The 26,810-nt window shown below is 40.2% G+C and overlaps 2 protein-coding genes and 2 long non-coding RNA genes across 4 annotated transcripts; 1 reads left to right on the forward strand and 3 right to left on the reverse strand.

Moving 5' to 3' along the window:
- Nucleotides 1–69: 69 nt before the first annotated feature.
- Nucleotides 70–3,161, reverse strand: spryd7b (SPRY domain containing 7b). Its single transcript, XM_088383892.1, has 5 exons — nt 3,001–3,161; nt 1,991–2,107; nt 1,672–1,838; nt 1,133–1,235; nt 70–914 (listed from the first exon to the last, which is right to left on the reverse strand). The coding sequence occupies exons 1-5, from the start codon at nt 3,104–3,106 to the stop codon at nt 817–819; spliced, it is 591 nt and encodes a 196-aa protein (XP_088240018.1). The 5' UTR covers nt 3,107–3,161; the 3' UTR covers nt 70–816.
- Nucleotides 3,162–3,503: 342 nt separating this feature from the next.
- Nucleotides 3,504–6,621, reverse strand: LOC148393976 (uncharacterized). The gene is made up of 2 exons (XR_015860063.1): nt 4,294–6,621; nt 3,504–3,712 (listed from the first exon to the last, which is right to left on the reverse strand). It is a non-coding gene; the product is annotated as an uncharacterized LOC148393976 (long non-coding RNA).
- On the forward strand, nt 4,281–6,209 carry trim13 (tripartite motif containing 13). Its single transcript, XM_088383757.1, is given in 6 exon segments — nt 4,281–4,445; nt 4,743–5,057; nt 5,059–5,366; nt 5,368–5,391; nt 5,393–5,575; nt 5,577–6,209. Coding segments are annotated over 5 exon segments (1,047 nt in total). The 5' UTR covers nt 4,281–4,445; nt 4,743–4,751; the 3' UTR covers nt 5,803–6,209.
- A 1,788-nt stretch (nt 6,622–8,409) lies between the features above and the next one.
- Nucleotides 8,410–26,551, reverse strand: LOC148393978 (uncharacterized). Its single transcript, XR_015860060.1, has 2 exons — nt 25,889–26,551; nt 8,410–8,779 (listed from the first exon to the last, which is right to left on the reverse strand). It is a non-coding gene; the product is annotated as an uncharacterized LOC148393978 (long non-coding RNA).
- Between the last annotated feature and the right edge of the window lie 259 nt (nt 26,552–26,810).

Consider the following 26,810-nt stretch of genomic DNA (forward strand, 5'->3'; position numbering starts at 1 on the left):
ATATGAACATAAATGTGTATAGAAAGCCTTTCCCAGCTATGAATCAATTAAAAAAACAACAACTAATGATTCCTGCAGACAAATGTTTAATCAACAACAGTATTTGGATTTGCTTGTACAATCAATCACATGGTTAGTGCAAACAAAGACAAGTACGTAGCTGGAAACGTTAGCAGCAAACCTCCAACAATATGAACCATACAGCATTTCATTATCGGAGCCAAGCGTCACGGCTTCTGATAACATTCATATTTAAGAATAAATACGTCATAAAAGATTTCAAGATATACATCGAAGGAGGAGGGGCTCAGGAGGTGTCTGGAGAAATGACTCGTCATTCCAATCTTAATGTTTTTTCTGTCAGTTCCAAACGCAGCAAAAAAAAAAAAAAAAAATCGCCATCCTCAACCTGAACCTCATGAATTCAGACAACGCAAAAGCGATCAAGATCATTTGAAGTTTGATAAGTGAATAAAATAAATATAATTACAGGTCAGTGCAGGCATTTTTAAACCATTACACATTATAAAGAAATGGCTTCCGATCCTTGAAGCATCCACTCTTAGGAGTCCGGAATGGACAACAAGGAGGCTTTAGTTGAAGTGATACAACTGATCATGAAAATACTGACTGCATCATTCTCCCCTCTATTAAAAGCCTTTGTATATGTGAGTAACCATAACAAATCGACATCCTTGAATGATCATTCGGGAGAGACGGGGAGGGATCGGTCAGAGATAATCCACCAATTACAATCAAAACATTATATATGATACAGGATGCAAAGACGAGGACGAGTACGAGAAAGGTGCTGATTTAGAAGATTTGCTGTTCAAAAAGGATCTTCTCGAATCCTTGAGGAGGCGTGTGGTAGAAGTCACTGAACTGGCAGTCTAAGATGGCACTGTCATCCACTGGAACATCAAACAAAAACATACATTGGGAGGGATAACTTCAGAGCATCAGTTATTTTATTTTGGTAAGAGTGCTCAGCTAAAGCTCTCTTGATTCAGCACACCACTATTTGACAACTTTTTGGTTAAATAGCACATTCTCCCTAACGCTCACAATATTGAATCCTAAAATATGTGTGATCGTGTGCTCAAGTGACGTTGTAATCAAATGCACTTACCGTAAACGATGGGGTACACGGTGCCTCTTATCCCCGATGCGGGACAATGCATGTCCTTTCCATTCAGATACAAGTTCATCTCCACATGATCATATGTGATGCCCTGCGGATGACATATTAAGATAGGCATTCGGTACCATGTTCAAAATTACTGCATTCATGCATTGAGAAAGTGTGAAAAAAAATGTGGGTGGGGGAAAAAACCCAACAACATACACATTTAATTTGGCAGCATAATTTATTATGTGCTGTATTGGAAAGGTATGGTCATATAAGCTTACAAAGATATAGTTACGATATCTATAATAGTATATACTATATTCTAGTATAGCTTAAATTTTAAAATGCAGCGCCCTCTGCTGGATAAGGTGGGTCACTGCCTCACATGCCCTTAAAGTGAAAGTAAAACTGATATATCCTGCACGCTCTCTTAATTATTATTTTTTATGAATGAATTCAAATGGATAAAAACAATTTTAACTTTTGGCAAGATTTGTCATTCTGTCATAACCACAAAAACTACTCTATATGACACTCACCACAATGTCGCCCTCCTGAGGAAGGTTGTTGGCAGGCAGGCGGTTCTTCTCTTCACCGTTGTAAACCACACAGCCATCGTGTCTCAAGACGAGGCTGTTGAAGTCTCTGCCTAAAGGCACTTGATTGAGATTGGCTTTTAGCGTGGCCACGCCTACTCCCCACACACCTTTTAACACACACAGATTGGCAGTGAAGGGATTCACATGCACGTCAGAAACAGAAAAATCAGACAATGACTGTGTAGAGTTGAACTTTAGAATTCTAAATGAGTAAAACTGTTGGTAAAGTGACTGTTGGACATCAGAAGTTGAGGCTCACCAGTGGACTGGATCTTGAATTCAAAATAACTTTTGTTCTGGTGGAGAGGAGCGTTGGCCAGACACGCTCCAGTGCCACAAATCCTCCGGCCACTCTTCACTATGACAACATCTGTGCCTGCAATACAAAATATATAGCTTTTAAAACTAATGACAAATTAAGCAGTAAGTTTCAGAGACAGTTTGGCATGGAAAAAGTTGAACCACCGGAAAGGGAGAATCCTTGGAGCATAGTGACAATTACAATTAGTTGTATAGAAAAGACTTCAAAGCCATAAATATGAATGAATGAAAAGATAAGAGTTAAATAGGGCAATAACTCAGTGCCATTTGTGACCTTGGGGAATAAAAACAAGTATCCACCTTATTCTTATGTATATAAGAATATATATATGGGATTTTGAGTGTGACGCTTCTCCAGCTTCCTCCCATATTTCTTTTAAAAAATACAGTAAATTGTCCAAAGGTGTGATTTTGAGTGTTGGTCTACGTATCCTGCGAATGCACCCGGCCTCTCACTTAAAATCAGCCAGCCGCCATAGATTCCAGCACAACCTTGACCCCAATATAGAAGGGCAGCACAGAAATCAGATGAGTGGATCATTTTACAATCAAATAGCTGGCGACACTGAAAGCTGTGGCGGACCTCAGTACCAGGCCTCTCACCCAGCAGGCCTATACAGATAGGGGTGGAGAGATATGTTTGTTGAATTGTCTCTGTTGTTGGCAGACAGTCATGGAATAAAGATGTGTTCCTCACTTCTGCCACAATGTATGAAAACGGAAAACAGGCCCCAGACAAGGCCAAAACTGAGACATTCAAATACAGACATGATGAGAAACGGCAATATAAGTCTTAAATTGCTTAAAAGGTGGGATGCAAGAGAAAGCATCAATTAATGACTGCTTGTAGCCAGTAACAAGTAAGCTCGTATCTGAGGAAAACACGCACACTGAACAAATTTAATGCCTATAAACAAACCCACGTAGTTAAGAGAAAATGTAATTTACCCATGCGATGAGTGTCTAACTGAACCGTGGGCATTTCTTTAAGTTGGATATGTCCAGATCCTCCATCTCCGCAGCAATTCAGGCAACACGTAAACATCGCCGCCATCTTCCAAATAAAGAACGCCCGGCACCACTTCCGGAGACTATCCCTAAATGAAGCCATTTCAAACCACAGCGCTACCGCAAGGCGGGGGTAAGAACTACATCAACCTACCGCCCATCCAATCACAGTGGCACCGATAGGCAGTTGCTCCTGATGGCATGGAAACAAGGGAAGAAAAAAAATCAGGGTCAAAATACCCCACACGTGACTCAATGTCTATTGGATATAGCTGTTATATAACCACGCGTGAGTGAGTGAGCTTGGAAGTAAGAGACAAATACTTAATCTTTATTAAATACAAATTCTTTATCATAGATGTTCTAACATGAAGATTGCATCAGTAAGTACGAATTTACAAAAACAAGAATGCACCGTTTTGAATGACACTGGCACAGGGATATTTATTGAGTTAATGATGCAGTCTTTAATATTAGATGCTACTTTGGATTGCAACAGTCTTCTTCTAAACTTCAACATCTCGTCTACCAGCAGCACATCGCCATCATCGTACAGCGGTACAGAAGACAGTCAAGTTGCGAGGCCTGTCCAAGTTCCCCATAGTTTATCCGGTCCACGGAGACATCATGAGGATCCTTCAAAAGAACCAGCCTAAGAATTTGGGCACAGAAATCGACGACACTGATAAAATGATATGCACAGTGAATGTAACAAAACTATTATTCTAGTTTGAAAGCATTGCATCGTACTGACTTCAGGTTAAAATGTTTTGGTGACCTTAACTGCTTGAGAGGGGCAAAATACCAGGGGCATATACATTATTAAACATTTTGCTAGTACAATCATTGCTAATAAAGATTGCATTCTTAATTTATGATTGCCGCTGTGTTTGCATGGTGCAGGTGTGCCTAATATTGTGACATCTGAGCGTTTAAGTGTTGCTTGGTTCAATTTGCATCTTTCATCACGATGTCGTACATTATCACGCACGCAGTGGCAGAAATAGGGCAGCATGAGAATCTGCACAACGCTAAAGTGGGTCTTAAAACCCAAGTTGACAGTTTTTCCACGCTATGGCGTTTTGCATGGCAACAACCCCTCCCGCCCTTTTACGTCATGTTAGGAACCGTCAACAAAAGTCATAGGTAAAAACGCAAAATAGTTACGTAAATTTTCATTAAAAATAACTCCATGTACAGTTTGGCTTAAAAGTTATTATTTTTAGACATTACCTGAATACAGATGGATTTGTATTTGTTAGGGTTTATTTTCCGCGCGTCCTGTGCGCAAAGGGTTGAATTTGAACCCGGAAGAAACGTTAAGTCTGCTCGGCAACAAGCGCCATAATGCGTTGCAGCGCGCGCGCGCATCCTGCCAGCAGCTGGTGAGTGAGCGCTCTCTCTCGACCACCCCCCAATCCCCGCTTGTTACTATGCGCCCCCTAAATGTGTCACGGAAACAGCGGCGTCATGACAGTGAATGTCCGTCGACGGCTGTGCTTTTCGGAACTCGATGTCGATCTCGGTTCTGCATTGGCGCGTCCATTTTGATTTTTCAAAGTTCATTTTGCTGACTGTTACGTGGCGTTCCACGTCGTGATCGTGCAAAAAAAGTTCCACGATGGGGTAGCTCCGACGTGACAACCACTTTTTTTTTCCCCCTTGCGTGTGCTTTTTGACAGGAGCCAAACATGGAGCAGCTGGAAGAGGAGCTGACGTGCCCGATCTGCTGCAGGCTCTCCGAGGACTCCCACGTCCTCCACTGTTCGGACAGCTTCTTTCGGAAGTGCCTGGACGATCTCCTTGAATCTTCCCGGGGCTCTTCTTCATCCAGATCGCAGTTTAAGTGCCTAACGGCCGCAAGGAGAGCTCGAACAACGGCGCCAACAGCCAATTACTCCCTCCGCGGCATCGTAGAGAAGTACGCCCGCCTCAAAGTGGCGCCCAAAACGGTCTTGTGCGCTCACCACACCGTGCAGCCACTCAACATGTTCTGCGCCACAGACCTGAAGCAGCGCCACGGACCTGAGGCTCATTTGCGGCTGTTGCGCAACCGCCGACGAGAACCGGGGCCACCGTTATTGCTCCCTTGAGGAAGCATACGAGATAGAGAGGCGCGCCTTTGATGAGCTGCTGCGTGGCGCGGAGGGCTGGCCGAGCGTGGATGCCCTCGCCCCCATGGAGACTCTGCAAGTCGCCAAGAAGGACGCGGAGCGGGCGAGTGACGACTTGTACAAGTTGGCAGCCGCGCTGGAGAACAAGAACGAGATCCTGTGCGACTTCGAGACGCACAGGCTGGCCGTCATGCCCGGAGATGACGCGGCTGCCCGACAGATCGGACCGCTGGCGCACTTACCACGGCCGAGGCGTTCCACGGAGTCACGGAGCCGCTCGGCTTCCTAAAGCATCTGCATGACTTCCGACAAATGTTGGCTGACCTGAATGAGGAGGAGAAAAAGAAGGATGAGAAAACTACCTGTCGGAAACTCCCGGAACTCGCCCCTCTCGTCGTCAAAATTGGGGAGGCTCGGTGACGTCGATAAAATGACACTGCGGCTGAGACGTCACGCCGGTGGTCCATGCGCTGGCTTGCAGCGTGGGGTCTCTCCTTGGCGCCGTCCACGTTGGAGCACGGTGGCAGCCGCAATGGGGGAGCGCCTGTGGCAGATGATTGGCGAGTTCACGCAGGTCGTGGGCAACATCATTGACGCCCTGTCACTTACGTTGTCATTTGTACGTTGATTTAAGTGAAGGTATTTGTATTTATACATATTTCTTCTCTCACCTTTAAATTCTGCAGCCTGGACGCAAAATGAGTACAGCAATTTTTTATTTTATACACCACCTAATTAAATGTGGTGGTTTTTTTCCTTTCCCATGAGGCTTTTCCAAATAAAAACACGATCGTTTTAAATGCTTGTTTGAATTAAACTGGATGCTACAATTGATTTAAATCTACATTTACCCACGCATGTCATTTCAATGTGATACTGGTTTCATAACAGGGCCTGCGTGGAAAAAAAAGATTGCAAAAAAAAGTCATCACCCCAGAAAAAGGCAGCGCTCTTCATCAAAAGCCAAAACCAACGCAAAACGATGATTTATTTACAGAAAAAAGTCATATTAAAACCACAATTTACGAAAATAAATCTTGGCCTCGTTCGTTGATTGTGCATTATTTATTTAGAGTTGATTTTTTTCAATGCGAACTGACCAAAAAATATCAATCTTCTCATGCAATAATTGTCAATTATATGGACGAGGGTGTGTCTCAAACAACATGGGTCCAGTGATGTCAGCAGTGACACACACACTCACATATAGATATATATATAGACCTCTGTTTCCAGGCAAATATGGCATGAAAATACACGCACCACGTTCATCAATATTTCATAATTTACTGAGCCTCTAAATATAAATACAAATAAAACAATGCAAATATGGGGTTTCACCACCATTTTTGAGGTCTCTTAAAATATATGAATGACTACATAGCGCATAATGCACATCAGAGGGATTTCGTTATCTAATTAAAATAACTTATGCAGAGAATGTAACTTTAGAATATATATACGTATATATATACATATATATATATATATACACGTGTGTATGTATATATATATATATATATATTTTTTTTTGTTTTTTTTTGTTGGCTTCCGTCAGTCTCGAGAGACTATGGATTATGTGCCTTGGTGGTCATTGGTTGCTGGACCGTGCAGCCACTCAACCCACACCTCATATATATATATATATACATACATATATACACACACATACACATTGCGTGCAGTGAGTGGATTTGTTGCTGTATATATATATATATATCTATATATATGTATATATATATATATATATATATAAATATACACACACACATATACATACGTGTATATATATATATATATATATATATATATATATATATATATATATATATATATATATATATATATATATAAATATACACACACACATATACATACGTGTATATATATATATATATATATATATATATATATATATATATATATATATATATATATATATATATATATATATATATATATATATATATATATATACATACAGCAAAAAATCCACACACATTGCACGCAATACAGCGCATAGAAATCCTCCGCTCACACACGGTTTGCCCTACATCGAGTCATATTGTGTTTTACTATTTTTAATAACGTTTTATATCAGAAGCACTTGCAGTAAGCGCACTTCTTATTTATTTCTTGAGCAGGCCTATTTTAAAAACGACACTGCAATATCTAAAAGACGGAGTGTAACGTCATTGTTTTGCTGACATTAAGTATTTGCAGTCGTTTTATGAACATGTCCTCTTTAAAATGACATTACAACGACGAAAATAAATAAACATACACTACTAATATAGAAGAAACACGGAAAAAATCGAGCAATTATACAAATCGTATTTTTTTAGAGGCTAAAACATGAGGCCTGGTTAAGTCAAAATGCGCGTCAATTCATGCAATATTCTACTTTATTCATCAACACTACATATGTGATCAATTATTATTGCAAAAGGCACAATAAACAAATGTCTGGTTGAGAAAAGTGGTCGCACCTGATAGAGGAAAATGAGACTGCGCCGATTGTCATGCATTAAAAAAAAAAAAAACGAATAAACGAGTGTTCAGCCGAAAATAAATGCACACAAATATAAACGAAGTACAAAAATCTTAAGAATTACATGTTTAAAAGCGATCTGTATAAATATAAACACATGGCAATGTTTAAAAAAAAAAAAGGCATTTAATGAAGGCGTGGGGGACTTTGGCGTATCAGTGGCCATTTCAGTATTCAACGAAGTCCTGATTATTAAAAAAAAAAAAAAAAAAAGCTTCCGAGCGCAAATGTTCACAATTACTTTTCAAAATATGTAGGTTAAAAGTCACATAAACTGTCCATTTTTTTATTTTAATAACTCTAGGTAGGTTTTAATAATGAATGTACCGAATAATGTGTGATTGGGAGCCAAAATGGATCATTGATCATCAAGCAGTCATAGATTTTCTTCATAATTCAGGTTGGTTGGAGTAAATTGTTTTTACTGTCTTACCTCTTGATGTTCATTTAGGCAACTGCTGGACATATTTCTGGAATAACAGTAAATATTAAATTCACCACATACAGCAAACATGGACACAAAATAGTCGAGAGATTAAAGACACCATCTGTGCATGTATGAAATCATTAATCGTGCACAGGGAACTGTGGGGATGTTCAGGCAATATTTTTGTTGTGAATGTTGAGCTGAGTTTGTCATCGGTGAAATGATTGAGGAAATAAGAGGACACCAAAGCCAGATCATATATTATATCCAGTGTGTTTATTCATGGCAACATTAATACATTTAAAAACAAGGATTTACTTTGGTGGATGCGTTTGTGAGTGAGTGGTCATCTTTGCTTCAGCAGCACGATCAATACTGGAGGTTTCGGCTGAGAGAGTCCACTCCAATATTTACGTGCTGCTACAGTCAAGTGACCTGCGGCGATACGCTGCGAGTGAGGCGGCAGAGCGACGAGGAGCGCCATCCGGACGAGCGGGTCGGGCTTCACTGTGGCAGCACGGTATGGCCTGCATCTCAGTGTAACCCACAAACCATTCCGTGCTGCTACGGCACTGCCACAACATAACGGGTTGACGTGCTTGGGTCTTCTTAATCGCATGGGGCAGCCTGAAAGACAAAATGGAAAAGTGACATCGGTGACATTAGTAGCAACAAAAAGTTCAGCGTTTCAACTATTGTTATTCATCGAATTAAAACGAGACAGAGTATTGAACCACTTTAGCATTTGCAAATTTTTTGCCACCTTATTAGGGCTACCAAGATGAGTCGAGTAATCATGACGACATTAATAATTAATTTGTATTGTCGGTGAGTCGTTTTTAAATGGAAGCACGTTGAGGCTGATGCCTGATTTCTTTTCGGACAGAGACGGTCGTGTCTGGAAGCTAGCTGTAGTCATCACACAACTTAAGTGCGTCTGACGGAACGCGATTTGCAGTTGGGCATACCTTGAAGAATTCAAGCTGTAAGCTACCGATGGTCATATAAGAGCAGCTACATACCGCAATTTGTATTGCGACTGTTATTGATTAGTCGACTAGCAAAATAATCGTTTATGGCAGCCGCAAGAATATTTCAAACAAGATTTCATATTTTTTTCTTGATGTCACTTTGTTTTAATACGAACAGTTTGTACAGAATGCTAAAATGCCACTAAATACCTTGCCTATATGTATGTGGGAAAAAAATAGCTGAAATACAGTATATCATAAAAGCTTCCCTGTAATGATTCATTAACAAATGACTTTAGTTTAGGATCGATTTAATCTGCCAACAATCACTTGGTGCCATGACCTCTCACAGGAAGGCGCATCCTTGCCAAGAACCAGGGCATTGGTTTTACAGATGGATGCGACTTCATCCGGCTGACTCATGTGACAGGCGTTGGATTTATTCTCTGTGTGTCACAATGCACATGACATAATTATGTAAAGCTGAAGTGTGTCTGTGTGTTGGCGGTGGGGGGGATGCGACAGGGGGAAACCGATAATGAATGAGATTGTTTTTACCAGCAGAGGTCTCAATGGACCTAAATTTGTATTTATTATTATTTTTGTCACATTCAAGTTACTTCTGTGACCATTGCGGGTTTTTCTTTCATTAACCGAAGGGTACAACAACTTAGTCCATGTAATGTTTTATGAGAGACAATAATCGGCCAAACTCGGTCCCATGTTGATTATTTTGAAAGGAGCTATAATCAGAAGAACGATTAATCGGGCGGGCCCTACTATATAATTGCATTTTTGATTGTTGCAAGTTTGCTTTCTTCGTTAATTTCTTTTTAAATGCCAAGAGCCTTCCCAGCCCACCCTTCGAGAACTCGAACCTCTCCCTAATTTGTCCCTGGCAACCTTTTCAGGAAGCATGTCCAGACATGTCGGCCTTTGAGGCTGAGCCCTTTTAAGCCATTTACTACAGCGTTTGCTCACCACTCAGTGGCCTCAAAGAGTCATCTGACCCTGCAGTTCAAGGGTCAAGTTACTCTCTGTGACACCGACGTTAGACGTTGTCATCGTCTCTCGGAGCAAGTGGGGCTGACTTTGTTTTCATCACATCACGGTGAGAAAAGAAGGCTTACTAGTAAAAATGTGTCAGCAATATTGCAAACCAAGGGTGTCAAACAAATTTTTTGTGGTGGGCGGCATTGTAGTCATAGTTTCCCTCAAAGAGCCATTATGACTGTCAACGTCTTTTATATACGTACAGTATAGGCTACACAACTGTAATAAAAAAAACAGTCCCCTTTACAAAGGTAAGTTACATGTAAATAATTAAAAAGTAAGTAATTTCCAGACCTATTATTGTGACCCAATACTCTGCGTTGCGAAACAGTAAGATAAAAGCAAATAACATTGCAGGTATTCATATTTTTGACATCAAGCTCTTCGACGTGGCTGACGACAGCATGTTCCGCAGTTAGCGCTAAATCGCTAACGTAGCCGTCATTTTGTGTATATACTAATTGTACGACAATTTTTTTTTCACAGCTGCTGGATCTCTGCCTAATGTAGTTCTAATCGAACTTCAGTAAAAAAAAAAAATCTACTGTCCACCCAAGCACTTATTTTGTATCCTTCCCAACTTAGCGCTTCACTTTAGCAATTAGCATGCTCATTTGTCTCCTTGGTAAAAGTGCTACTTGTTAGTGGGGTAGTTTATTTGTTACCATGGTGGAGAGGATTCGCATTACGAAGCTCTTTGCTGCTGCACACGGATTTACGAGAGATATAAAGTCTCTGTTGGTGGAGCACAGGCTCACTTTAGGGTGGCCACAAACGAATGTTTTTTAGGAACGTAACCCCACAATAAATCGAGGGAATACTGTATATTAGGATCAAGAACAAAACTGCATTGGATGGGGAGCCTTGACTTTGACTTGAGGAAGTCATGAGGAAAAACATCAAACTGGTTCAACAGCAATCCTCACCTAATTATTGTGACGATTGTGCATCAAAAAGGTACATTGTGGATTTGATATAGGAATGACATAGTTCTAATACAGCAGCACCATCGGAGTATTCCAGGGGCCATGCAGTGTCGATTTGTACTCGACCTCACTAGTTCAAACAGATCATTCAGATTTGTGGAAGATGAATTAAGCATATTAACCACAAGGGGGCAGTATGACAAGGACAAAGCATTTCAAAATAAAATACAGAAATATTCATTTACAGAGGATAAATATGCCTGTGAATATTGTTAGTCTGTATGTGTTGCTGCACCGTTAGTGTTGAAATGTTCATTGGGTTGTAACTATCTCAACATCGAGGCTACTTTTGTTTGTCCGCCCATTTGCACTGTGTGTTAGCATATACAAGGGCTCTAGACTTTTGTGCAATGGTTGACTGGTGCGCCCAACTTTTTGTCTTGGTTGCACCAACACAAAAGTTAGGTGCAACACTATTTCGTGGCAGTAGGCTCATTGACACAGATAAAGCGATATGACTGAAAACCAAAGAGTTTCAGTTTTTATATAGAGAGGTCAAAAATGATTGTTTTAAACGAAAAATAATATAACAAATAAACATTTTTTTTAAAAATATAACCAACAGTTTCTTCTTAGACACTGTGTATAGCAGCAAACTGCATTTTCTTGCCTAGAAGCTGAGCGAAATTGGTTAAAAAAAAATACTAAATAACCCGACTGTAATGTATTTTCAAAAAACATTTATTGTGCAGACCCCAAGAGCCAAAATCAAAACTCGATTGTAAAAGGAAACGAATAACACTACAAATAAATATTTCATATTGTGTTATTATGCATAATAGTTCATTTCTGGTTTAGTTTAGAGAGTAAATTTTCTCTGGAGTCTAGACATTTATGAATTCGCGCACTATTCTACTGTGCAGACATGGGTACGCTTTCTCCACCCCCGAGAATAATCAACTGTTTGTTGTGAAGTGTCATGCCATCTTTTGCCTTCAAGACAATAAAAAAATAAACATATATACATATATATCAAATTGGGAATAGTTAGTACTTGGACAGTCCTGACTTGGGTTACTCGTAAGGCAAAGTACCACTGGACTTTACCACAGACAAGAGGGAGAAAATAATCCGATTTCTGTCCTACTGGATTAGTCAAATCTTGTCATCATAGTAAATTAGCAAAACGTTATTTTTTCCCCTGTAGTTACATCACTTCCATGGCATATTGTAGTATGTTATTCTTCCGATTCTTTCAATATTATTTTTCTTGCCGGCGTTCCTCCCCTTTATTGTTTTACTCCAATCCCACAGCAAGGGAAGTGGTACACCCATATCGTCCAAATGAGTTTACTTTTCAAATATTTCAGTTAAACAACGTGTGAAGATGACAAGCAAACGGCGACCAGTGGGAACGGTACTTAGCCAATCAAGGGGGCATGAAATTTGACGATAAAAAAAAACCACATTGCCGCCAACAAGATATTGTCGGATCCCAGTCTAGTGTTTTCTTTTTTTACAAATACAACATTAACACCACGTCTTAATTTCCCAGGCACTTTTTACAGAGGTGCTTGAGAAGGCTGGTAGCAGAAAAGCAAAGTGTGCAGTGAGAACGCATCTGGCTACACACTGTGAGAGCGTTACCTCAAATGACCTACAATGGAAGGGATTCACCGGCACCGCTTACGTACCTCCCTCATAAATAAATCAGCAGAAGCACACCAATGACACTTGTCGCCGCTCTCGAAAAAACCTAAATTAAGTAACTAACCAACCGTTTACCGGATGCCCCAAAAAAACAACACACACTATTGTTTCAATAGAAGCACAGATAACGTCCAACTAAATCATGAATAAGATCTTAATAAATAAAAATAATGAGAAGCGTGTCAATTACAAAAAGCTCAATCCCAACGTAGAGAGATTGTCGCTTCAGACATATTTCATTCTTTTGACCATGTTCACAACACATGTTCATATTTTGGCAAAAGGGCTGCAGATGGGGAAAAAAAAAAAAAAAAAATCAGTTTTGTTCCCCACAGCTGACTAAATTAAATAATGCTGGCACAAATCAAAATACTAAAGCAGTTAATTTACTTTAAATTTCTTTTTGCCTTAATGTTATTTCTCTTTCCGTGTATAATGGATAAAAGCTAACTACTGTCTAATAATTTCTACAATTTTAACACATAAATGACAGCCTGCCTTATTTACACAATTACGGCATGACAGCTTGTTCTCTACCTAATTCTAATGGAAGACAGACGGCGTAAACTTTGTGCTGAGCGGTGCAGAAAGGGGGGGGGGAAAGTTACAGGGGTGTACACGAAGGATGGGGAGGTGAGCTTGTGGGATTACAGCACATGTGAGCATGAAGAAAGGAAAGAAGACACACCACCAAACGATGGGTTGCGGTGGGGGGAGGCGGGCGGGAGTCCATTTTGCCAAAGGGGTCAGGCAGAGTGATGAGTCACAGAATGTCTGAAACGGCACCACCACACTTTTATGAAGACTTGTAAAAATGAATGGCAGCAAACAGGTAGTCAAACGGGGAAAACTAACACCATGGTTATAATAATTATCTAACTAAAACATTAGTAATGATCTATTTACATGAACGCACACCCAAAAGTCAAACAAAACTTGGGAGTTTAATCGGTCACCACGTGACCATCGAAAAGGATTAACCTCAAAAGGTTGGCTATTTTCTTTTGTGTACCAATGGTGGTAAAGTGTAAAAATCATAGTTGGAAATTATTCTCATTGCTTAGTAGTTAGTAAATACTATTGTACACAACACACCATTTTTTTTATGGGGCAAAAAAAAAAACAACCTTCCCGTTCCCAGCACATCATGTGTTGTCAAAGGGCGTGTAGTTTTACATCATTCTAGACTTTTAATAGAATACATTGATGAAAGCGAAAAATGCTGTCCACTTTGATTCTTTATGATGGTGACAGTTTGGCCTCGGAACAGATTACCACTAGTTCACATTACAGTATTCGCACTTGTATGTCAGTAAGAAATTTAGAGAAAATGTCGGTGCAGTTCATAAACGTCGACGATGACTGTTTGACCCCGGATCAGATTTGTTTGCTTTACATTATTTCCAATCGGGGGTGGCCAATTTCAAAACATGCAAGACAAATTTTGACTTTGCTGTGCTCTTCATCATCAGTGTGTCTGTTTGCATAAAATCAACACGATACGTTTGAGCTGGATAAGTTTGAAAAGCTTGCCTTGCTATAGCCATATTATTCGTGACATGTAACAGAAAGTGATACACGAGGCTACTGGATTACTACACCATGATGTACGATTATTACTAAGAGCCTCGATGATACTATTACAACTTGCTGCACACGCTTCACGAGATTGGACTCGACATATCAGAAGTAAAATTGGAGCAACACAAAGCAACTGTTTGTGTAAAAATGAAAGTAATATTGTTCATATTGAGCGATTTGGACAGATTTGAATCGCAACGCTGGCTTAGTTGAGAGAAGAAAAAAAAAGAGGGGGATTTGAGGTATTTAAATAAATGAACCACATCATAATTAAAGTAAATTCCCTATGATTGGTCAGACAATTGTTTTGATGTACATAGTGGTTTCATAGATTTCTAAAATCATGCCAACATTACACTGGAGCATGACAGCACACACAAGGCTGCACGTGCGCGGGTAAAACGTCATTTAAAGTTGCCATGACCCCCCCCCCCCCCCTTTTGGCGGAGTGAGTCCTGTGAACCCCCCGCCAACACACAAAATTATAGATTTTACACAACAGCAATTTCCTCCCCCACATGCTTTTATGCTCTGCTAGGGGAGACGAAAGTCCCTCCATAATCGCATGAAGTCATTTGCAGCAAACTACTGAAACCACCTTGGGGTGGGGGGGATTCTTAAATTCACACAAATTGATTCAAAATACGATCCTGCAAATATTTTAGCAAAAAAGAAATAACACCAACAACTCAAAACTTTATAATTCCATGAAAAGACATGGAGGCCTATGACTCTAACATATTAACTTATCTTCCTTCAGATGCAAGGGTGGCAAACTAAAGCCCATGGACCATATACAGAGTGTTTAATCCGGCCCGCTGTGCTATTCTAATTATCAAAACCACAATAAACAATTACTAGCACATAAATGTTAATAATGTGTATAACAAGAGGAAACATTTGTGCAAATATTTCATAAAAACTAAAATGACTCCTATTAGGGAGATCAATGCAAGGCGTGTAGTTAAAATTAAACGTTTGTAGTATCCAAAACAGAATTTTTTTTTTTATAACTCTCCAGCCAACTGCTTTGAATCAGAGTAGGGGGGAAAAAAAATCTGAATACCACAGGGATGTCAGAGCCAGTGGCTCTATTCGATGAAATTGTTAGAACCTATTTGCGGGAATAAACAAAGCATTTAAGGCAGAGTGGATCCTGCAATAAAATATCCATCTGTATGTTAAAGGTTAAAGAGTGGATAATATAGATCTGAACACATCTTAATCCAGGGGTGTGCAAACATTTGCGTTTAATGCTCATATTCAATTTTTATTCTTTTTCAGCAGAGAGATGGGCCTGGTCATTTGTAGATGAGGTAAAAAAATAAAATAAAATAGTCTATTTCAAGAACAAAATATCACTTTCACATCAAGGGTACAGTACATACAGTACATCACAGTACGTACAGTACACCACATGATGATTTGGTGCAGTTTTTACACTCACCCAATCCATATATTTATTGGGACATGGACTCAGACTCAAGCCCATCCTTACTGCATGTACCACGATACACAATTGCTATTTTAACAGGAAATAACTTAATAAATATAATCATAATTATTGTAAAGGATTACTGCAGAATTACTAATTTATGCCACAAAATCTTATTTGTGATGCAGAAAAACTGGTGTTTATTTATCACTGGTTTAGTAATATTTTTTTCCTATGCTCTTGACATACTTTATTAAAATTGTACAAATTTTTGTCCAGTCCTGTGTAATAAGCTTTTTGAGTGATGTCCGTTGTGTCTTGTTTATGATTTTTTTGCTTCACAGATTGGGAGTTCATCAATAAATTATTGATTTATTTTCAATGTAATTATTTGCAGTCAACCCAAATAAGCAATGACCAATAAAAAAATACATTTCAAACAATTAAAAGGTAAAAATAAAAAGCTAGTTTAATTCAACAAATTACAGAATTTTTAATGGGTAGTATATTCTCAGTGGGCCGTGTGTGGCCCCCAGGCCATACTTTGCCCACCCATTTTATAACAACAGATTTTATTTCAATATCAGGAATGTTATTTGATGGACTCAATTTATTTGTTAATCTTGAGCGGTGGGGTCAATAGAGGAAAATAAAACCCGCGTTTTCTGTCCGATCTGCGGTTGTGCGTTTTCCCTCCTAAAAGTGAGAGGAGGTTCCGGGTGCATTTGTTGACACTGCGCGGCTCCGTGCGAGCGAGCCTGGCAGCTGTGTGCACCTCCCGCTCAAACCGGGAAAAAAAAAAAAAAAAAAAGATCCAACTTTTAATTCAAAACTTTAGCAGATACACCTCGCCGTCGACTACATGCAACCGCACCCGTATTCGGAGCAACAAAAAAAAATCGGTGGAAAATGGAGCGGCTGTTTTGCGCGTTTCTGTCGTGCCCCCACCCCCGCCACTCCTTCGCCCCCAATAGATGCTAACACGCTAAGCTAACTTGCTAGTAGCTACGAAGCTGGCCAAAAAGACTAACGTCTCTCCACGGCAGTCGCTCTCCTGCTTCTAACACCACCACCACCCCCTTCTCCGTCAAAACTCAAAATGAAAATGTCGCACGGCTGCAATTACCTTTCTCACCATCGATACGCCGCCTCTTCTCTTGTCCCGTCACTGAAACTATTTTTTTGTCCGTACAAGAAGGGAAAGAAGCGGCGGTGACGGCTGCTTCTCCGTCTCTTACGTCCGCAGCATCCTGCTGTAAAACACAGCAGCTGCTCGAGCGATCGCTGCTCACTCGAAAATGGCGCCGAAAGATACACTCCTCATTCAAATTCGACAGAGTCTGCTGGCCCTCCTATTGGCTGGCGGCGAGCAGCAGCGCTCGTCGCTGATTGGCCCATTTGGCAACGTACTCTTGAGGCGAGCGAGAGAGGGGGGAGGGAAAAAAAAGAGAGAGAGAGAGAGAGAGAGAGAGAGAGAGAGAGAGAGAGAGAGAGAGAGAGAGAGGTGGGGGGGATTGGGGGGCCAGATTGACCCTTTATGAGCTTCAACTTCTGCACGAACCAACACGGTGCGTTAAGGCCACAGGCATGGACGTTTTAATTTAGTACAGAGTAATGATTCAACTCCCCTAAATAAGATAATCAAAGAAATAAAAGGCATTGCTCCACCAGGCGGCACTACTTTTGCTTTCTTTCCCATAAATGTTTAATATTTAACACAGAGCCTCTTTCGATGGGAAAAAAAGTGTAAAGCTCTCTACACCACAAGACGGCGCTATTTCCCAAATACGTACAGTGGTTTCCCAAATCAGATTTGCCCATTGAAATAAATAAAAAGACCCCAAAACCTAAATATCTATAATAGTATACTTAAAGAAAATACAGTGGGGTCATAAATAAATATGATGCAAAGAATTATGCTTTGTTGCAATTTTTGTTTTCTTCAATTCAATGAACATTGTACCCCTCCTTCTGGTGTTTAGGCCCTGGCCACGTGGGGGCAGTATAATACAGACGTGTTGATATAGGCAGTTTCAGCTCTTCCGAAAGCCGCAGGAAAATTAGTCCGTCTTCATAGTGTACAGTGCCAAACAGCGATTGGCTGGTGACCAGTTCAGGGTGTACCCTGCCTATCGCTCAAAGGCTTCTGGGAAAGGCTTCAGCACGCCCGCCACCCTCCTGGGGGATATGCGGTTCAGAAAATGGTTAGACGTGCAGTGTACTTCTGTCTAAATAAAGTGCCTCAACTCACTTTACCACTAAAATGCCACAACATAGTGCCCAAAACATGCATATTTCTTTGTCCTGAACACAAAAAGAGCAGACGGTTGTGTTATTCAGCAAATGAAGGATAGTTTGCCCCCCCCTGAAAATAAAATATCAGGGATTATGCAAATTCTTGAATCATCAACTGTGACTATGAAGGGATTCATTGTAGTCTAAATCAGTAATTCTGCATAGTACATTAGTGTGTAGCAGGAGATGATCCAGTTTCTCTTTTTTTTTAATCAACTATTGACAATTTGGTCATCTACTGTATGCCAGTGACATATAAGATTTAGTGAAAGGGAGAACAATCAAATATTCTTTCACTGGATGGCAAACAATGAACCCATGTTGTAACTTTAAATGTTGATATTTTTTTCTGGTGGTGCGCCATGAGATTCTTAAATATGTGCCTCGGCTCCACAGACGTTGTGAAACATGGTTTTAAAAGAGTTAAATAAAAGAGAGAGGTGGCAGTTTCAAACTAGTTGGCACATTTTTTTTTTCTTTTTAGTATGTATTTTGATTTAACACAGCCCCTTTTCAAAAGAAAAATCAATGTAGAGATGAAAGAGAATACGGCTCACTCCGCCATGAGACGCGCCTGATTTTTTTTCTTAGAAGTATTCCATACAGAGTTGTGATTCAGCGGTAACCAAAAGTTAAGGTGGGGCCCCACAAAATTAAACTGCTTTTGATCTATATTAAAAAAGGAGCAGTGTTTTAATTGTGAAAATATGGCATGAAAATACCACAATTTCAAAACTTCAAAAGTTCAATTTGGGTATAAAAAGTCTACACACCCCATTTCAAATGAGAGAAAAAGACAGGTACATCTTTTCAAATCTTCTTCCAGCATCAATGTGACCTATAATCTGTGCAACTCAATTGGGATAATGCAGTTGCACAAGTGAGCACACCCTTTTACTACCAGTCTTCAGAATTCACATTCAAATTTATGTTGAAAGGGAGTCAGCGCTCAGCTTCCATTTTTTAGAGTATCTCAAACTAAAACCTCCCAAACGGTTTGGCTGTTCTAGTATCCTTTTCCAGACATTTTTTGTAGTCACGTGTTCCGACACAGGCTGCGGAGTTTCTGCAGAATCAAAGGGATCTCATTGTTCAAAGTCAGGAGAAGGGTACAAAAATGTCCAATGTATTAAATAACACCGTGAATATAGTCACTAAATGGAGGCAATATAGCACAATGGTGACATGACCACATACTAGATGTCACTCCCAAACCGATTAAAAGGCCAGAAGAAAATTGGTCAGAGAGACTGCCAAGAGGCCAACAGCAACACTGAAAGAGTTGCAGGAATTTCTGGCAGGTTCTGGCTGTTAAGTACATGTGACAATATTCTCCCATCTTCTTAAAATGTATAAAAACATAAAAATAAAAAAAAAACAGACACTAGAAATTTCCCACGCACTTGGGGGGAAAAAAATGGTATCATGTTTGGATCGAACTCAACTAGATAGATAGATAGATAGATAGATAGATAGATAGATAGATAGATAGATAGATAGATAGATAGATAGATAGATAGATAGATAGATAGATAGATAGATAGATAGATAGATAGATAGATAGATAGATAGATAGATAGATAGATAGATAGATAGATAGATAGATAGATAGATAGACAGATAGAAGGCTGCTTTCAGCAAAACAAGAAGGTGTGTGTGTAAAGGGTGTTAGAATTAATGAGCTTGGAAAAAAAAAAAACGACATCATGTCTCTCCTACATCGGCGTACATTCAACGTATTTGCCCAAAAGTAGAAGAAACACTTTAATGGATATTTTTTTAAAATTTCTTTTATGCAAAGATTTATTGCATGCTAGTAAAAAAATGGTGAGAAGGCAAAGTCCTGCATCTAAAGTCTGGCTTACTTTCTTAATTTAATTGCGTTTCAATGTCAGCACTTTATTGCTGTCAAATAGGGCCGGGGGCCATGTGCAGCTTGGATTGTGACTCCCACATCAGAGTCAGTAATACAAGCAAGACAGACATGTCCACACTAAACACGCTAGAGCAAATTGAAAAATAAAGCTCACTGGGTTTCAGTCTGTCACCCTGCCTATGGATGATGCAGATGATATTGAAGCAGCTCCTCAAAAGTAAATATTACAACAGTCATTTCGTTTAAATCCATCAAAATTGTGCTACACCACAACTTAGACCTGGTCTAAGGTCCATGCTACATTTAAGAACCAGATTGTAAGGTGTGCCTGGGATGTGTAATAGAAAACATCCTCGATCTGCTGGAACGCCCAACAAGGAACAGCGTGGTCTGCCAAACTTCCAACCTGGCAAACTAGACATGATAACGACAATGTGTCAGTTATTATGTCAAACGCACAAGCGCCTGTCTACAAAGGTTAAAAAAAAAAACGTCATTATCTAATTGGACAAATTTACTATGACAACTTTTCTTAAAATTAATTAATTATGTAATTCAGCTGTAGTGTCTTTAAGCAAATAAAGTCTCACAACTTTTTGTTCTTACAATAATACATTGAATTCATATTTGTTATCATGAAAATATTTTTTTTTCCTTGCTCAAAACCTAATGTTTTCAATTGGAATTATAAAAGCAGGCTAAAAATGAGAGGTTGTGCGTGTGCATGTGTGTGTGTATTCCGTTGTAATATGGACAATGGGACGAGGAGGTGGTGGTGGTGGGGGGGGGGAAGTCACTTGTTTACAGATAAACTGGTTTGCACAGGAAGCCGGCAAGGAGGAGCTCTGTGTTGTTAAACAGGCATGTGGAGAGGCAACGATGAGCCAGCAAAAACACCATACGGAAGAACCACATAATGCTCACACACACACACACACTGTACACACACGTGCCTGCAGTTTTCAAATTCACACTTGCATATCAATCTTGCAGCAGAGTTTAATATCAAAAGCCTGCCCCCCCCCCTTACTGATTACACTGTGACCACTCTCTATAAGTGACATTAACAAGCCCTGCTGTACACGTTGGTGTCACCATGTTGGAAATTAACAAGATTAAAAGACCCTCGAGGTCGCAGGAGCCTGACAGTAGCCGGGCAGAGCGAACACTACTACTACACAGTCCATCCCGTATTGTAAGAGCATCACATGAGCGCACACCGCCTTCCATTAGGCAGGAGATCCTTATGACTCACGAAAACACAAGTCACATGCCACTACACAAATGAACCATGCGACTCAGACAGCGCGCTTTAGCCATTGCTGCTATTTTGCAGGCCCAAACAAAACGGCATCACCCCTGCTCTCGTCTTCTACTATGCCTGAAAGGAGCCAGTGTTGTGTATTGTGTTCAGAATGTACAGTACGTAGTAACTGCCACAAAGGCACCATGCAAAGGGGAATTTGGAGTTCGATATAATCATATTTAAGGTCATAAGTTTGCTATGGATGTCACTAGGCAGGAATGAAAAACAAGTATGACTTAAAATAATCATGATCTTTCCATTTCTTGAGAAATAAATATTCTTTCAAGCTTGTGATTTTTTAAAAACATGATTTTACCATATTTTTCAGGTAAGGTTTTTTTCTTCCTTCCATATTTTAGAAAAATGTTACTAAGTGATATAGAAAGTCAATGGTTGGACGACTTTTTATGTCAAACAAATAAATAAATTGATCTGATGAGTTTTTTTTCGCTTGATATAAAATAATTCTCCAAAATGTGCCTTTCCCTGAATTTTATGACAACTTCTTGACAAAAATCTGACTTTATTTTTGTAATATTTCTTTTCATTTTATATTTCATATTTTATTTTTCATGTTATAGTATCTGAGTATCGTTCTAAAAAGACTTAAAAATAAATCTGGCTGTTATGTAAGAGCTAGAATATTTTAGTCTCGAAGAAAATACAACTCCTTTCTGAGAAAATATGACAAACTACTCTTTTTTTAGCTTTACTTCTTTTTTATCTTTACCTCTTCCTCATACGATTATTCATAAACCATTACAAGTTTTTGTAACATGACTTTTCCCAAGGAAGATTCTGACTATTTTAGTAAGATTGTGTCTTTCTCTCAAATAAACTTATCTGACAAATACGGCATGTCATATGTTAAATACGACTTTTTTTCTACAGTGCAAATAGATATTACAGTCCTGGTATGATATGCTTAGTTACTTGAGAACAACATCTTCTGAAACTTTCCAAACAAGGCCCAGATCACTTAGAGAGGAGTTTTTACTTTTAACAGTGGTCAACTTCTTTTTACACTTGGAGCACATTCGAAACTATTAAGATGGTATCACTTCTGCATCACGACGCAATGCATTTCCTAAATGTTTTACAATGGTGAAAGTTGAACTCTGGGAAATTCAATTCAGCACAAAACAGTCTTTTTTTTTTGGGGGGGGTGAGCCTTTGTCAGTTTCTCCTGCAAGTTCTCCTAGAGGGCACTGGTGCAAAGGCAGGCGGCACTTGTAACAAACCCAGCTAAATATTCACCGCAAATGAGCAACACATTAGCGCAGCTTATTCGCCTTTCTTGGTCTTTAGAGAACACAAAGAACCCCGCTGAGGACTTTAGTGAGACCCTTCATTGAGGTCCCCTTCCCCCTCCCTCTCTGAGACATCTGTAGCAGCTGCCCCCTTGTGCTCCTGTCAGCAGGCCTGTCTGTGTGTCGTGGAGGTGGGGTTGTCTGGGAGGTTAGAGCGGGGCGTGCTATGACACCTCCCCCTTTGGAGAGGTCCGGCCTGCACACTTGTGGGACATCACATTCATCAATGGCTAATAGTCGCTAGCAGGTCACCCTGAAAACACTACACGGGCCTTTGACCTCTTCTTAGCACGAGCCCCCGAGAGGTGGTCCTATCGCTTGCCGGGGCCCTGGAGATAAAAACCGCACATTTTCAGGAAAACAAAATAAGGCTTTCACTTCATCCCGTGACAAATACACAGCCTCGCATCAAGTCAGGGTGCTACTAAACACAAGTCACATGCTGGGCCTTGGTGTTCAAATACTACAGCACAACAAGTCCTTCTCATTGACACGTTCACAGAATACAATCGATTTTTTTTTTCTATACAAATACAGATTTTTCCCACACACGATGTTTTATTGGCTTCTACAGAGAGGGGACCAAAGGATAACAATTATTATTGATATTTATCTGTAAATAGATGACACAGTGGACCCGAAATCCACGGATTTACCCATTTGTGGATATTTTTTCCATATTTTTCAAGCGAACCCTCATTTCAATTTGACACAATTTAAAAACAACCCAATTTGGGAGGGGGGGTTAAGAAAAATTGGGTTATTTTTGACCCAGCAGTGTAACCCGTGACTAAAACAACATGTACCGTACTTACACGGGTTTTATTATGGTACCAGTTTGATGAATTAACTTAAGTGTGACAAAAGTTTGTTTTGAATTTAGAACTTGGACGTTACTTTGCATTGCAGAAAAAAAAAATTGTTCCACTTCGGAGGAGCTCCTGTACTAGCACTGTGCATTAAGAACAAATACATCAGAAAGTTTGGGAGGAGGTGTGACTCCTCTCAGACATCTTTTCAACACTTCCACTGATTTATTGGAGTTTAAAATCTCCAAAATGGAAGTTTGCATCCTTGTGTGCTTCTCTGGGTCTTTGAGGATTAACCAGCAAGCATCAGGCTGCTTGTCATGACGTTCATCAGGAGGATGTGCGCCAAAGAGGAGGGGGAGGGGGAGGTACGTGTCAAAGTTTACGAGATAAATGCGAACATCAAGTTCTGCGGGAATAACAGAATCAGTGACCTCGGTGGAGGTCTGCTCTCTCTGGATGCACTTCCAGTTCTCTTGCGGGTTTGACGCGAGTTATAAATAATCTTTCAATAGCTCACTTTGTCCATTACGTTGTAGCCTAAATTAGACATCTGTGTTTAGGTCATGACATGCAATATTTGTTTTTCAGCCCATGGAGCATCTAAAAAAAAAAAAAAATCCTGTTTTAGTGTTGCTCCAAGCCCAGAAACCATTCACAAGCTAAACTGACACACCCGGTTTTATTGTAAGTGAAAGCGTACGTTCCTTTTGAAATCACTGAGCGGCATCGTCGTCACATGTGAAACCAACTTTACTTGATGATTGGAGCTTTTTCTTATTAAAACAGACGCTGACATCATTGTATATTTACATTTTTGTATCCGTCCGTGTTTGACTGCCCAATTTAAATGGCCGGCTTCTAATTAGGTACAGTTCAGTATGCAGTTATGATAATAGCATGACGTCATTCTGCGTCAAAGCAAACCGAATAGGATTCCTGTAGCCACTTATAATGACTGCGTGAAATTATCTGCAGATATGAATGGTTGAAAATGAGCAAGGAATACAACCAATACTCAAACATATAGTATTTAAAAAAACATTGCTAGTAATTCAAGGTTTTTGCAAGTAAACTCAATATCTTATATTGTAATATTACTTGTGGGCTTAATTGTGATTACTATCGCTAAAAGAGTGTACACTACTTGTGTAAATATGGATAAGATACTGACTGTAAAATGTTTTAATAGTTTTATCGGAAAAATCAGTTTGTAGGTTAAACTTCCACGACAAGTGACAATTTACATGTCAATATCCTAAAGATACCTTTGAAGTAAATAGTTTTTTTTTTTTGCCGAAGAAGTGTACACTGCTCAGTAATATCTGACAGGAGGCTGGTGATGTCTAATTTGGTTTTCTTTTCATTGGAAATATGGGGTTTGAGTGGAAAAAAAATATCAAGATATTACAACGCAAATGGCTTGGGTGCCAGATTTGATTTTGTGCGGCCTATGAAAGCAAATTGTGTCGACCTTAGGTTTCTTGTCAACATCTGTAAAAATATAACCCATAACTACAATTTGTCTCATGATGAAAAATAGCATTACACCTCTGTGCAATATTGTATTGTTGATACATTGTTAATAATTTATTGTCTAAAAATTCATCAGATGCTGCAAATGCTCATAAGATTCTGGCAAGCTCTTATTTGCATATTTAGTCATTGAAAAACGTTTTAAAAATGACACTTGTGCAATGCATTATATTTGTAATGCAGTTCTTGCTTCCTAAACCAACAACAAACTCAGCCATTCATTGTCTTCTTCCCGGACTACAAATTGAGAGCCACTGCGGAAGTCCCTTCCTCTCTTCTCCAGGCCAGTACCTGGATGATGTAACCCCCTTTCCAAATATAGCGTGTTGCCGTTGACTGGCGAGCCCTCCCATTGGTCATGGCGTCTGTCAGTCAAATGACGTCACCTCGGTCATGTTATTATTGTAAACAGCCCTGCTCTAAGTGCTCCTCTCCCTCCACCGACGCTCCGCGTAGCCGACTTCTCCTCGCAAGCCCCTTCCTTTGTTCGCAAAAACACCGACACGACGCAAATACCGACCGGCAACGCAAAGTTCCACGCACAGTTTCAAAGCACGAGAAATATATCTTTTTTTTTTAAAAAGATCGTTTTGTTGCGTGTCGATATTGAAGCTCCCGAGGGCGACCGTTTGTAAGCCGGCGAGTGCCGCTGAGGTGACTGACAATAACAAACGAAAAGAAAGCACGACAACTGCAATTTAAATACTAGTCCAACTTGTTTGAACACTGTCACTACCTGTTATGTGTGGTACGAACACAACAGACATTTATTCTTTTTTTAAATTAAACGTGCCTAAATGTTCAATTGTTATTTCAAACAAAAAACGGTGCAACTTCTCATTCATCACACAGAGTTCTCGTCCACTTTATCCTCAAATCGACACTTGAAAAAGTTAGAAATAACGACAATAACATGATAAGTACTTACAGCTACTGGATGCTTTAGTGGAGTGCTCGCTCCGCATCTTTGCCTCTCCGCTGGGGTGACACCCTCCACACCACGACCGCCGTTCACCGCCTCCTCCCCGGCAAGTTGAGTTGACAACACGCTGCCATTCTGCTGAGTGGCGGGCAAGCGCAGCTTCAGCAAAGCTTCGAGGAAGTTGTTTCTTTTGTTCCACTATTTTGCCTTGCGTCAATATTGCGAAAAAGCAGGAGGGTGGGGGTGAACGTGGAGGAGGAGGAGGAGGAGGGTGGTGATGGTGCTGGGGGGGGCGGTGACACCTCCCTCCCCACTCGCCTGCGTGTACGAAGCAGCAAAAAAACAAACACACGGAGACACGAGCGAGCTCACAATGAACGCAACACCATGCCTTTATCATACTATTAACGCCGGTTGTGCGCATGTGTGACTGCTTCTGCACAAGGTGGTGGAGTTGCGCGCAACCAGACCGCGAACGCACCACTGGTACCCTGGTTGTGTCACTCCAACAAAAGTTTATGATGCCTTTTATTATGGGTTAAAGGGACTCTGGGAACCACAAGCCAAGTAACGCGTTGCCTTCACTTCCCCAAACGAGGAGTCCTCATTTGGGGAAGTCGAGAGAGAGCGAGAACAAAAAACAAAAACGTCCCATTTTCGTCTGTTCACATTTTAAGGGGGTCGCCCTGCTTCCCTCCTGACAACTTCTCGTATGGTATAAGTTTAACTGGGACAATTCGGCACTCAGTTTGGAGCGTCACTCACTCACTCAGAGACAATACTTCCGGAAATACGCACACATAAACATGCACGCAAGGTGAACAGAGACGGCTTATAAGCAGAAATAGGATCATGTGCGTTCATCGGATAAAAGGGTGAAACGCGCTCCCCCCCCCCCCCCCCCCCCCCCTCCCTCGTCTATAGTCTT

This window comes from Syngnathus floridae, chromosome 8, assembly GCF_059516105.1.
Source record: "Syngnathus floridae isolate MCC-2025c chromosome 8, RoL_Sflo_1.0, whole genome shotgun sequence".
NCBI classification, from domain to species: Eukaryota; Metazoa; Chordata; class Actinopteri; order Syngnathiformes; family Syngnathidae; genus Syngnathus; species Syngnathus floridae.

Coding starts and splice junctions, on each gene's coding strand:
- spryd7b (XM_088383892.1), bottom strand. CDS start 3,106: ATGGCGGCGATGTTTACGTGTTGCCTGAATTGCTGCGGAGATGGAGGA. Junction 2,108..3,000: donor GTTAGACACTCATCGCATGG/GTAAATTACATT, acceptor TTTGTATTGCAG/GCACAGATGTTGTCATAGTG. Junction 1,839..1,990: donor ATTCAAGATCCAGTCCACTG/GTGAGCCTCAAC, acceptor GTGTGTTAAAAG/GTGTGTGGGGAGTAGGCGTG.